Source organism: Glossina fuscipes, unplaced genomic scaffold (assembly GCF_014805625.2).
Source record: "Glossina fuscipes isolate IAEA_lab_2018 unplaced genomic scaffold, Yale_Gfus_2 1, whole genome shotgun sequence".
NCBI lineage: Eukaryota > Metazoa > Arthropoda > Insecta > Diptera > Glossinidae > Glossina > Glossina fuscipes.
Genome location: NW_023998415.1, coordinates 18,163,362 through 18,175,884, shown reverse-complemented (window position 1 = coordinate 18,175,884; position 12,523 = coordinate 18,163,362). Strand labels below are relative to the sequence as shown.

The window sequence follows — 12,523 nt, the reverse complement described above, 5'->3', positions numbered from 1 at the left end:
ACTGTAAGTAGTGATCAGGATTTGATAAAACACTGATCATCATTAAATCATTCTTAATTCGTTTCCAATAGGATTGCCCAGAAATGGAGCGCTTAATTTTCTCAGTGAGTTTTCGGTCTTTTTGGGATCTCAGATGCATGTATCAGATGTGTCAGCATATACGATTAACTCCCATGTGTCCTATTAAGGTGTAAGAATTTCGGATATCTGCAATATGCCCTTAATTAAGATTCACACTTTTCCAACTACATATAAAATATAAAACATGGTTAAAACACATTTGTACGCCATATTGTGTTTTTTTCATGGTTTCTTTTTTTTTTTTTTTGTTTTTTTTTTGGTCTTCTTTTCATTCTTGAGGAAAGAAAGAGCTTTGACTCAACTCTTCAACGGAAAAGCTTTTAATAGTCTTTGTAGCTGTTAAAAATGGTTGAATACGAAAACAGAAAATAAATAACCAACAAATGTACACGAGTGTAGTAGTATAGCAACAACCGTAAACGCGCACACAGCACAAACATCATACATACACAGCCACACGAAATGAGTAACTGTAACGTAAAACAACCCTCCTCTCCTGTTGGCAAACCAAATCGCATACGTACTTTAAGTTACTCATCAACTTTGCAACAACAATAAACATAACATAGGATAGGCACAACAACTAACAGATTTCTTGTTTATGCTGGTGTTAGTGTTGTTGTTAACATGACAAGCTCCACAACAACAGCAACACAATAATAGCATAACATCCTTATAATCAACAACATCTATAAACAGCATGTAGTTTGAAAAAATACATGACGATGCTTCACTTAAGATTTGAACGAAAATGGCATAATCCGACACACAAACATAGATACGGGGGCACAAGTGCTTGTGTGCTTGAGATGATTTTGATATAAGAAGCTCCCCTTTGGCCCGCCACAATTTACGGCGTTACGATGTTAGACATCTTTAAACCATTTTACATAATAATGTGGCAACATATTCTGACATTTTTACTTAGGACCCCTCTCAACATCATCATTTTGAACGGCAGCAAACACAATAAATGTATTCTTTACACTCTTTTCGTAGCTTTTGATTCGGTTATATTCAAATGCTTACACACATAACACTCAGAAACATCATCTCGCATAAACACATATACATATGTGTTTATATATATATATGTTTATATATATATATACATTTTTTTTTTTTATATTCATTATTTTGAAACATAGGTTTGCCTTCCATATAAACGTATTAAAGTATGTACGTATGTATGTATATATGCATGTATGCAGGTTCTTTAGAAATTAGACCGGCTGACGTACACATGTATATGTGTTTTCCTTTTATTTGATACACATATATGTGTAAATAAATCTAAAAAATCGTATATATGCATGCATGAGCGAGTGAATGTATGTCCTTACGTACACACATGTGCGTTTAAAAAAAATAGATTCGCATAATTCGGAAATGAAATTCAAATGCTTCTACATAAGTTATGTTTCATTCTTCTCTATTGTACGAAAATATATACATAGAAGAATGCACACATATACACAAACCGACATGAGCATGCATACATTAATATACATACATGCTTACTTACATGCTAACGGACATATGTTTAAGGTACACCATCTCATCATGTTTTTATATAAAACGAAAAAAAGAGAAAAAAAAAAAAACAAGCTCTTATCTCTTCCTTTTGCTCCTTTTATTTTTCTTGTTATTATTATTTTTTTCAAAAATTATGTGAAAACAATGATAATCATCATCATCATCATCATAATGCTTATGTATATTATTATTATTATTATTTTTATTATTGTTGTTGTTCCTGTTGTTGTTGAGTAAATAAATTCAACATTTTACATGAAAATTTTTTTTAATAAATAAATTTCGTATTGATTTTCTTGAACGCATTTCAGCATATAACGGGGAAACTTTCGTTTCTTTTTTTTCTTTTTTCGTTTTCTTTTTCTGCGCAATATTAGAGCAAGTGTTGAATATTATTCTACGTCAGAGAGATGTTTTTTTTTCCTTTTTTTTTGCAATTTTATAGCAAAGTTTTTGTACAAATTATAAATGTGTCTCTTTCTTTGTTTCCAGCACGATCGACACTCGGGACATATGGACATATTAATTCTTGTCCTTCCCTTGTCCGTTAGTAAGAGTAAGGAATATCTCAAAAGTATTCATTGAAGTCATAATAAAGTTATCATAGAAAAAAAAAATGGGTATATTCTTGGTTAGAGACCGTGCGATTCTCTGTTAATTAAACTTGTCCGTTCTGTCCGTAGTTTCGTCTATCGTACATATATACAAAAAACGAATGTCATATTCTTATATTACAGATAAATGATCGTAAACCAAATTTGAAAATGATCGAAACCGATTCACAAGCCAGCCAACTAAGATGTAATTGATGAAACGTCGTTGTCTGAAACTGATTGCAAAACATACATGCGCTGCATTTGGGAAACGTTCAAAGCAAACAGAGAAAAGAAACGAATTTATTTTGATCAGTTAAGTTAACTGACACCAAAATCGGACTTTTTTAATACTTATTAAGGTTTACTTAACACTTATTAAGAGAGAACTCATTTCGAATATCTTTCGTACGAAAGGAATTCATAAGGAAGCTTCAATGCCGATATTTACAGTGTCTTCGGACATGTCGATGGTTTCAGCTGAAAAACAGCAGTAAAATACGTTTACGTTAGTTGATGAAATGTGAAAAAGAAAAGGCTACAAAAATATACATTCGTGTGCTGCAAAATCCATACACATTTGAATTGCATTCAGGTCTAATTTATATATTATTTGATCATATATTTTTAGATAATTTTCACGTACTTTTAAAACAATTTTTCTAAATCTTGTTTTCTATTTTAGAAAAGCTGTCATCTATTTAAGTTGTTGTAAATGCAATTCAATAATGTTATCTAAGAAGAAAAAAGCTATATATATATATATATATATATATATATATATGTAAATATTATTTACCATTGGAAATTTTTTTGATTTTCTAAATTTTTTCACTTTTTTATAAGCTGAAAATAATTTTCATCGCACCATCCGTCCAACCTAGCTTAGGCATCTCCAGAAAATTGATTTTGATTTCTTTTTCGCTTCTTCCCGGCTTTAAGAACGTACGTTAACCCGACGTAAAGAATATATGATCTATCAATCCAAATTTTTGTTCAAAATTATAAAATATTAATATATGCGTACAATCAAAAGTTAATATCATGTCGGATGTACACAAGACCTAGAGGGCCTTAGCTCTTTTTGTAACGATCGATTCCGAATAACTTTTTGAATCGATCTAAGCTGTCTTACTTTGATCAAAAAATACTGAGATTAAGTTTTCTTTCATTGAAGTACCTCCAATGCATTACGATTTTTCCCTGCCGGACCAAACTGATAACAAAGAATATGATTCGAGCTTTACACACCGTTTGCGTATGAAGGCCATCGTTTCTATTAGTTTGAAGAGACAAAGCCGAACCATTACGCTATTAAACAAACATGTCTTATTGACGCGAAATTTAAGTCGGGTAAGGCCGCCATTAAATACTCTATAACACATTGTCTAACACAATTCTTATTTTTGTATTAAATTACTATTATGGCTCAAGGTTTCATACTAAATTAGAATCCGGAAGTATTATTACTTAGCCACCTTTATCGAAAAATTTTGAAAATTGAAATTTTTTTTCTTGTAATGACTTCTCAAATATTTTCAATAGCGTTTGTCCATGGTCCAAAATATGTCTAGATATCAAATTTCGGTAAAAGACGGGCCGACAGAAGGATGGGTTTAGATAAATTTAGAAAATGATTCGGAATGAATGAAATGGGAACAGGTTACACCATCCAAGGCTTTCGTTTAGTCAATTTAACTTCTGTTAGCAAAATTTCCTGTTACATATGACCTTTCTGAGATCGGGCAAAAATCCATAAATAGGCAAACTATGATTTTATAAATGATGACTGAAACTTCAATAACATTGAGATGAGCAAATATGTCACTGAGTGTGAGCTCTTGCTATCAACAGCAATTCAGGTTATACCAGTAAATATTGTGTACATAGATCAAATCATCAGAGACACTTGAACATGAAATTTTACTTGATTTTGCAGAAATTATTTGACGCAAAACTTGTACCTGTAGATGATCGCTGTACACAGTAAATAATAAGCGAATGACGCGCAGTAATAATTTTTTTGTATTTCAAAGTTATTTAAAAGAAAAACAAGCCGAATTTTTGAAGTAAGTTTTGTTAGCTATCTAGAGAAATGTTCGATGTGAAAGTCACCCATTTAGGAACGTCACAGGGCAATCAAGGTAGTGCGTAAGAAGCATACAAACTTCAAGGTGATGCCGTAAGTATAATTCTTCCCGATTTTCAACTTGCATAAAGTCAAAATCAAATTTATAACATATTCCTAAAAAAAAGAAAGAAAGAAAAATCCAATATTCTCGATAGACGGAAGCGTAAATGTATATCATATTTTTGGACAAGAAAGATAACAAAAAGTAAACTTCAATTTTGCATTGTTTTGGAATTTTATAAACAATTGGTTGAACATTACGTATATTATACATGTATATATATATATACATGTTAATAAAATCCTATTTTCCCCATTAGCTATGGTATCTCCGCATTGGACAACACTTTGTACGTCTTTCGAATTGAAACTCATAAGTACAGTTTTTCCCACATTTACAAATGTCTTTCGCACAAACACACACACACACACACACACACACACACACACAAACACACACACACACACACACACACACACACACACACACACGATTTCAAATATTTATTCACGTAAGAGCATCAAAAACTATGACATGCTGCGCTGTAGTCATAACCAATATGCCTGGAAATGAGCTGCAAATAAATAGATAATCAGAAGCAAACTACTTGTAATCATTGGCGTGAGATACGGGAAAAGATCCATGAAAAAAATTCAAGGTAATACCAAAAAACGAATAGCAGATGTGCTTCGAGGATTGGGATAAGCGCTGACTAAACTCTATTATATCTACGGGGATTAGTTTGAAGGGCTCAAAATAGATATTGATGAATAAATGCATGTTTTTCGAGACCGTTTTCTGCACACACCTCTTACATTTAATACCTTTTCAAAGAAACTTTCCATTAACCGTTTTTACTAGATAATGGCTAGAAAAAGCATAAGCAGCAGAAAATGAAACATTCCAAGCACCCAAGCATATCCAACCATTGCCTTGTTAATCAATTTTTAATTCATTTCACATCCTGCGATCCTAAATAAGTTAAAAATGTCAGCAGATACAAGTGAACTTTTGAAAATTCTTTCGAATTTTCTTTCTAATAAATATATTCTATGCACTTATATTAAGTAATAGAAAAACTTCATGGCGTTATATAACGGAAACGCACAACATATATTTTTTATTCATTTTAAGTTAACTTTATTGGGGCAATATTGATTGATAACCTTCTGCCTTTTTTCGCTTTGCCACGGACGGAATATAGAACCATATGGTTTTCACAGACCTCTATCGAAATCTGCCTTATAGCATTAAGAGAATTCTGGATAAATCGTAACAAATGGTTGTTGGACAGAGCATCGTCCGGCGTATGCCCCAAAATGGCGATGGCTTTTCTATTGATCCGGTTTGCAACACTTCACCCGAATGGCATTCTTTAATCGCGTCAGTTGTGGACAATAAAATGTGGAATCAGTTGCCAAGGCCAGATTTGAACAGCTCATCAAGTATCATTCGCCTTTAATCTTACCAAATAAATAGGATTATTTTACTTCGGGCTAATGTGGGCTTTGCAGCGGTTTCCGGATCATTGTTTGTCTTGGGCTAGGAAATTTTTTCGCAAATTACTGTCTCCGATGACACATCCAACTTAGTCTCCTCGAAAAGGACGCAAATTTCATTTTGTTCCAATAGCATTTCGCAAATGGAAATGTTTTGCCTTAACATTTTCACTGTTAATTCATGTTGTGTCCAAATATCGCACTTTTTTCTAGTATCGAGTCTAATAAAAATGGTTCAATACCTTTTCGGTGTCAATACTGAGCGCCTATGTGACGTCATAAGGGGAAATGTGCCGGCCTTCCTTAACTGTTTTTAAGAATTTCTTTTCAGACTTTTATCTGAATTTCTGATCCGTAGAACGAAGCGAACAAAATTTTACTAAAGCATCCAACAAATGCTTTCACAAGTTTACGAAGTCTTTGCCGAAGTGAGAATGCAATATATAGTGAAATTTTTTGAATTTTTTTTTTTTATTTTTAAAACGCAATTATTTTAGATTAAACTGATATATATCACTGCTTTCTTCTTTTTTGTTTTCTTTTTGCTTTACTTATCTATGGAGAGATATTGTTCACACACGCTGTTATACCTTGATAGGGTTTGTCTTATCTAAGTTTCGCGACTCAAAAACCATTACTATTAGAAAAACGCCACGAAACTTTTCCTTTACCTTATACTCATGTTATAGGATGAGAAGTATTTATTATACCTTATATTTATGTCTTATTTATCTGCAGCGGTTAAATGAGGGGATCACGGTTTAGAAATAGAAAGAGACAAGACGACTTTTTTTTTTTTTTAACTCCCACATAAACGTTACAGAAGTGTTCATTATTTAAGTGTATTTTAAGAGGAATAAAAGCAAATAAATTAAAATAAATAAATAATTTTTTTGAACGAAACACAATTATTGCTATAATGAGTTTAAAATCAATCTACAAACTATAATAAAAATATGATTTTTTTCCTTTGCATAACAACGCTCAACGACAACAATGATAAAGCAAAAAAATTAAAAATCTTTTCATAGATATACGTATGTATCCACGTCTGGACATGGGACAAGTATGTATACACATATACACAAAATAATATATATATATATATGAACAAAATTAATGATCTTAACAACAAGTGAGCTTTAGGATATCTCAAGCTTTAACATAATCATGTAGCAGATTTTTCACATTTAATGCGAACGAGTAAATCGGGCCTCCGGGCCTCCGGGCCTCATAACTTATTTGTCAAGATCTTACAGAAATTGTTGAAAAAATTAACAATAGACAAAATGGAAGTAATAGACTTACATGCCAAATTATGGCGCGCTTATTCAATTAGAACGTCAATAACAATTAACAGTTAACTCTCAATCCGCCAGTGTACATCGTCTTTAGTGTGACAAAACGTGAAAAGAGATGGATTCACAGTAACACTGGACTTTTTTCGTTGGTTGTATGCATAAACCCCGTAGCGAAACTCAAAACGATACTGCCTCAGATGTACGCGTGCATCAAATAAGTAATGAGCCGTTCATGAAGCGAAAGGAGAAATCTTTGGCACTGTGTGTATGAGTTTTAATTAATAATTGATTTTAATTTGCTCCCCACTCTGATCGGCCAGATAAGGCAAAGGGGATTAGGTTATTTCGGAAGTCAGTCATTTCCGATATAAAAACAAAATCTTGATTAACTCCGGCCGAATGGGTTGCCTGTAACCTTAACATTAACATTAACCTTAGGTATGTTACATTTGGAATTTACTTGATATTTCTGATAATCATAATGAGTTTGTCATTTCGTATGTAATATTCGCACAGATATATGCTTTAGAGATCTCTGCAAATACATACACACGCTTGATTGGATGTGAACCTTTGCAGCTAATCTTTCGTCTGGCTGACTTGACTGTTCTTGGAAATATTTCAATTCTCAAAACTAGGAACATATTCTCTGTGAATCGCAATTTCACAAATCGATGTCGCTTACACCACACACGTGGTGCCGTTTAGACTTAAAACTATTAAAATGAATAAAATAAATAAAAATAAAAAATTGTCAATCGATGGAGAATAAGAAATGAAGAGTAATACAAAATGCTTTGTAGATTGAGTTGAGATTTTCAGGAATAGGTTGAAAAGCGATATTTGAAATATGGGGATCGCGGTCATTTGCTATCCTATCTCAAGGAGCCCAGCCGTATGGACATAATTAATGACGATCGCCCGTTGTTTTGTAAATATTATGAGACGATGTGTTACGGCACTGAGCGAATACAGTTTTTTAAATTGTCTGATATTAGGGAAAATGCATTCAGTCCTACAATGACGTACAAGCTGTTTACTGTAGGATCTTTGCATACGAAAACATTTCTTTTTACTTCTTTTTTTTTTTTTTTTTAATATAACTTTAATATAAAAATTTAGCGAGTTGTCTGTAAACTCATGGGCGTTCCACACGTTTGGTTATAAAGGTTTTCTTTTCATTTAAAAATTATCGTCAAATTTTTGTTTTTTTCTTCTTCTTATTATCTTATTTAGAACGGAACACGTACTTGCTTTGTTTTTGATTAATAACACTTTCACGTTATTCGCAGATGTTAAGAGATTTCATTTACGGGCCCAGTGAAAGTTTAGCTCGACCCTGTTATCATTAAAGAAGCTTCGATAATTATCATTCAACGTCTTCATCAATAATGCACAGATACGCGCACATACGCACACAGTGCACAAATTTCCGTTATCTACATTAAATTTTCACATAATACTTAGCAAATGAATTTCTCATATATTCAGCCGCACCGAAAAGACGTATACGCACGTCATTTATTATTATTGTTAGTTAAGATGATAACAATGACGATGAATCAATGAGAAAGCCATGCATTTCTTACGTATATATATATATATATATATATATATATATACATATATCTATATCCAATATAACGACTAAAAGTAAACACACTTTTAATGAGTTTATCATCGTGGAGTTGATACATGAGGAGAAAGGTAAAAGAAAACAACACTCACGAAACACATCAAGAGAGGATTACAGTTCAACTCATTAATTTATTATATCAACATGCATGCGATCCATACGTTGCTTGATCACGATCATTAGCAATAAGTGTGAAGTCTTTCCTTCAGTATCGAAAAGAGAAAAATTAAATTGCGAAACACTTGCTTTGCCTGGCATTTTGACAAATCATTCAAGTGTCAACAACAACGAGCACTTGAATATGATTAATTTAATTTCATTTCATTATTACCCGATCACTCCGATTGTTACCGTCATTGTTAATGATGAATTTTTAAAATGCATTTTTAAAGCTTAATGCTACTCACTTGTATTGGATAAGCGCTCGCGCCAAGCCATTGGATTCGCTACTAGCCCTTGAAGACCAGGCCAGTAGAGATGCGTTCTCTCCACCATATGACCGGGATGAGTTTTCAAAGGTGTTGCTTGACTTTGGGAGAGATACTGAGCCATTCCGGCTGCGGCCGCTGCTATCGAAAATCGCGGTATACCACCTTAAACCAGAAATTTTATTAAAAACTTTTTTCAGAGATCAAAACTAAGAGTCGCGTAGACTCTGAACAAAGATAAATGAAAGAAAAGATATCATATTGAATTATAATTTCTACTTATGATCTCGATCCTGGTTTAATCATTTCTTTTTGAAAAGTACTTTTTCATTGCAATCGCTTCGTTTTTTGTTTTTTTTTCTTATTTTGCTTACCTCCGGCTAGAGCACTTAAGCTTGCCGCTGAAGTTACCGGTGGTGGTTTTGACAATATTGTATCGATACCATGAGGATTGGCGGCTCCTGGTTGAGTTTGTGTGTTAAGATTTGTTGAATTATTAGTAGTAGCTGTGTTGCTCTGACGACTCTCGTTACTAATAATATGAGAATTTTGATTAACTCCACTAAAGGTACCATTTAAAGAATTTCCTCCGCCGGTGGCTGACTTCATTTCGGTCATTGAGTGTAAAGCAGCCAGTGGGGGACCGAGAAAGCTTAAAGGCAGCTTATGTTCTAAACCAATACTATTATTATTTTGACTGTGGTGTAAACTCAATGGATGCGTGGCGTTTGCATATTTACGACTGGATAGATTTTCTGGACTATAATCTGGAGGTGGTGGACTTGATTCACTGTTATTACCTGCCTCCTCACTGGAACGCTGGCTTACTGAAAATGATTTTGAACTGTCAACGTCGGGACTAGAATTTTGCTCGTATCGTGATCTTTGATTGTGAGATGTATGACAATTGTCCGGCGATTCAGATTGTAGGCGGGAAGAAGAAAGCGTTATGTTATTAGCATTGTTTGGATCTGCGTTCGTTAGCAAAGGTGGTGGCGTGGAGGAATCTTCGGTAGAGCGTGGTGACTTTGACTCCGAATGCAGCTTTTCAGAACTGTAATTATTATTACTGCTATCGTTGTTATGGTTTTTTAATAACATTAAAGGTGAAGATAAATTATTATTATTATTATTATTGTTGTTCGCAGCATAAGCTGCTACAGCTGCACTATGATAATCCAATAAATGATCGCGATTTTGATAATCCATTTGTCCGCCATCAGCAAAGCCATTACTTATGTGACTTTGATGGTGCGGAGGTAGAGGAGGGCTACGTTGTAGTAAGTTAGCCGCCGGAGAATTACTTTGACTTACAGCTGCAGCCGCTGCGAAATTGTGATGTCGCATATAGGGATTAATCAAATCCATGTTATTGTCACGTGGCTCGTTGGAACTAACCGTGGTTGTCGTCGTTGAACTGAAATCCGAACTTTCTTCGTATCGCTCGTTGAAACGATAGAGAGGCAAAGGTGACGATAAAGGCTGATGAAACCCGTTGAAACCGGCGGCTACGGCAGCTTGAAAAGCGGCGTTAAAATTTCCCGGCGTGTTACGCAAAGCCAAATTGAAAGCAGAGTTTTGTGACAATTGAAATGATTTGGTCGAACTGCAGTTGTTATGATGTAAAGCAAGCGGGCTTTCCGAGCCCGCAGGCGTATTAGGTAAGTATGGACTACCCAGGTTGATTACTTTTCTCAAAATGCTTTTTATAAATTTTTTCTTATTTTGTCAAATTATTGTAACGAAATACTGTGTTTATGTAAAGCAAACAAGCCACTTCACTTTCAATCACAGTTTCTCCTCATTTAATTTAATTTTCATTGCCTTTTTTTAATTTTCGTAAATCTTTAAAATATTATTTTTTAGAACTGATAAGTTGCTTCACGCTAATATTCTTCACGTTTTTTTTTTATTTTAGTAAAAAAAAAGTTTTTTATATTTTTAACCGCTTATACCGTGCGTTCTTTTAGGCCTAAATTCAGAGAATGACTTCGAAATTGTGATTTTTCAAAATTAAATCAAGTGACCAACAGTACTATTATTTCTCTAAGGCATAAAATCACAACATCTTCACCACACAGTCACACAGCTAATATACAAAATATCATAATCACTCACAATTATTTTTGCCAGAATGCACAGAAGAGAAAATTATACTAACAACACAATGCTTTTAATGCACACAAGCATACGGCTAGAGAGTGTAAATGAAATTTCCACCCCAATTGCTCTCGCTTCCACATGAATATGCAAGTATTATACACTCAATGTTCTCTCATCTCTTTCTGGCTTAAGGTAATTTATAGACTTCACTTATTATAGTAGAGACAGAGACGGCTAGATGGCATGTGTCATTTACATATGTGCAGTTAGTAAATCAGAGAGAAAAATCTGATTGTAAAGTCAAATACATAAAATGAATGCATACAACAGGAAAGCAATTTGACTTTGATGCACAGTTTATTTTATTATTGTTGTTATACAAGCAGTAGTAGTGGTAGCAGTAGTAGTAGTAGTAGTAGTAGTAGTAGTAGTAGTGGGAATTGAGTTTAAAGTTTACCATATCCTTTATGCACTGGATTACCAATTGGGGAATGTTATGGAATTAGAACAAAACGAATGCGATTTTTATTTTGCGTGATAAGTATTATTACAAATCTACACATAAGTATGTAACAACAAAAATAGCATTCATATATTTTAAAATCGTTCTTCCTCTTCTCTATCTATTCGTGTAAGGCAGCGCTTACTCATGCAGTATGGGTGTTGATTTCTTTTTAATTTTATCCTCAATTTTTCAACTCATTTCGTTTTTTCTTTTGTTTAGTTCTGTTTCTTTTTTATGCATTGTCTCTTGTTTTGAGGTCTAAGGTGTTGTTAAATTTCGAATTGATTATGTCTTTTCTTTTATTATTCGTTCTCCACCATCATTGCGCCTCGTTCTTAGTAGGCCTTAATATGCGTTACATATCTATTTATGTTTACTTGTTTAATAGGTAATAAATTTTGAGTACCAAAGTAAATATTTTTTTATTTTTTTTTATTTTCTCTTTTGCTTAACATTATGATTTAATTTTCACTCAACATATTTTATTATTATTATTGTTTTATATTCATAAAGACGAAATGCATTAACTTTTTCAAACCATATGATGCACGTAAACTTTTTATATACACCGATAAATTAGTGTGAAATTTTAATTTTTTATAGTTATATTTATAGCACGTTAGTTACTTTATAAAAAAAACTCAAGCTAAACACAATACAGTTATTTTTCGAAACAGTTTCGATGTCCGCCAACAAGAATTCGAATAAT

At 33.2% G+C, this 12,523-nt stretch overlaps 1 protein-coding gene across 1 annotated transcript in view; it reads right to left on the bottom strand.

Moving 5' to 3' along the window:
• The window catches only part of LOC119632356 (homeobox protein Nkx-6.1), a 43,193-nt gene extending 32,321 nt beyond the window's left edge, over positions 1-10,872 (bottom strand). Inside the window, exons 1-2 of the mRNA XM_038025217.1 lie at positions 9,581-10,872; positions 9,186-9,371 (exon numbers count right to left, since the gene is read on the bottom strand). Of these exons, the coding sequence (XP_037881145.1) occupies positions 9,186-9,371; positions 9,581-10,574 (1,180 nt within the window). The 5' untranslated portion in view covers positions 10,575-10,872. The remainder of the gene's footprint in view (positions 1-9,185; positions 9,372-9,580) is intronic.
• Between the last annotated feature and the right edge of the window lie 1,651 nt (positions 10,873-12,523).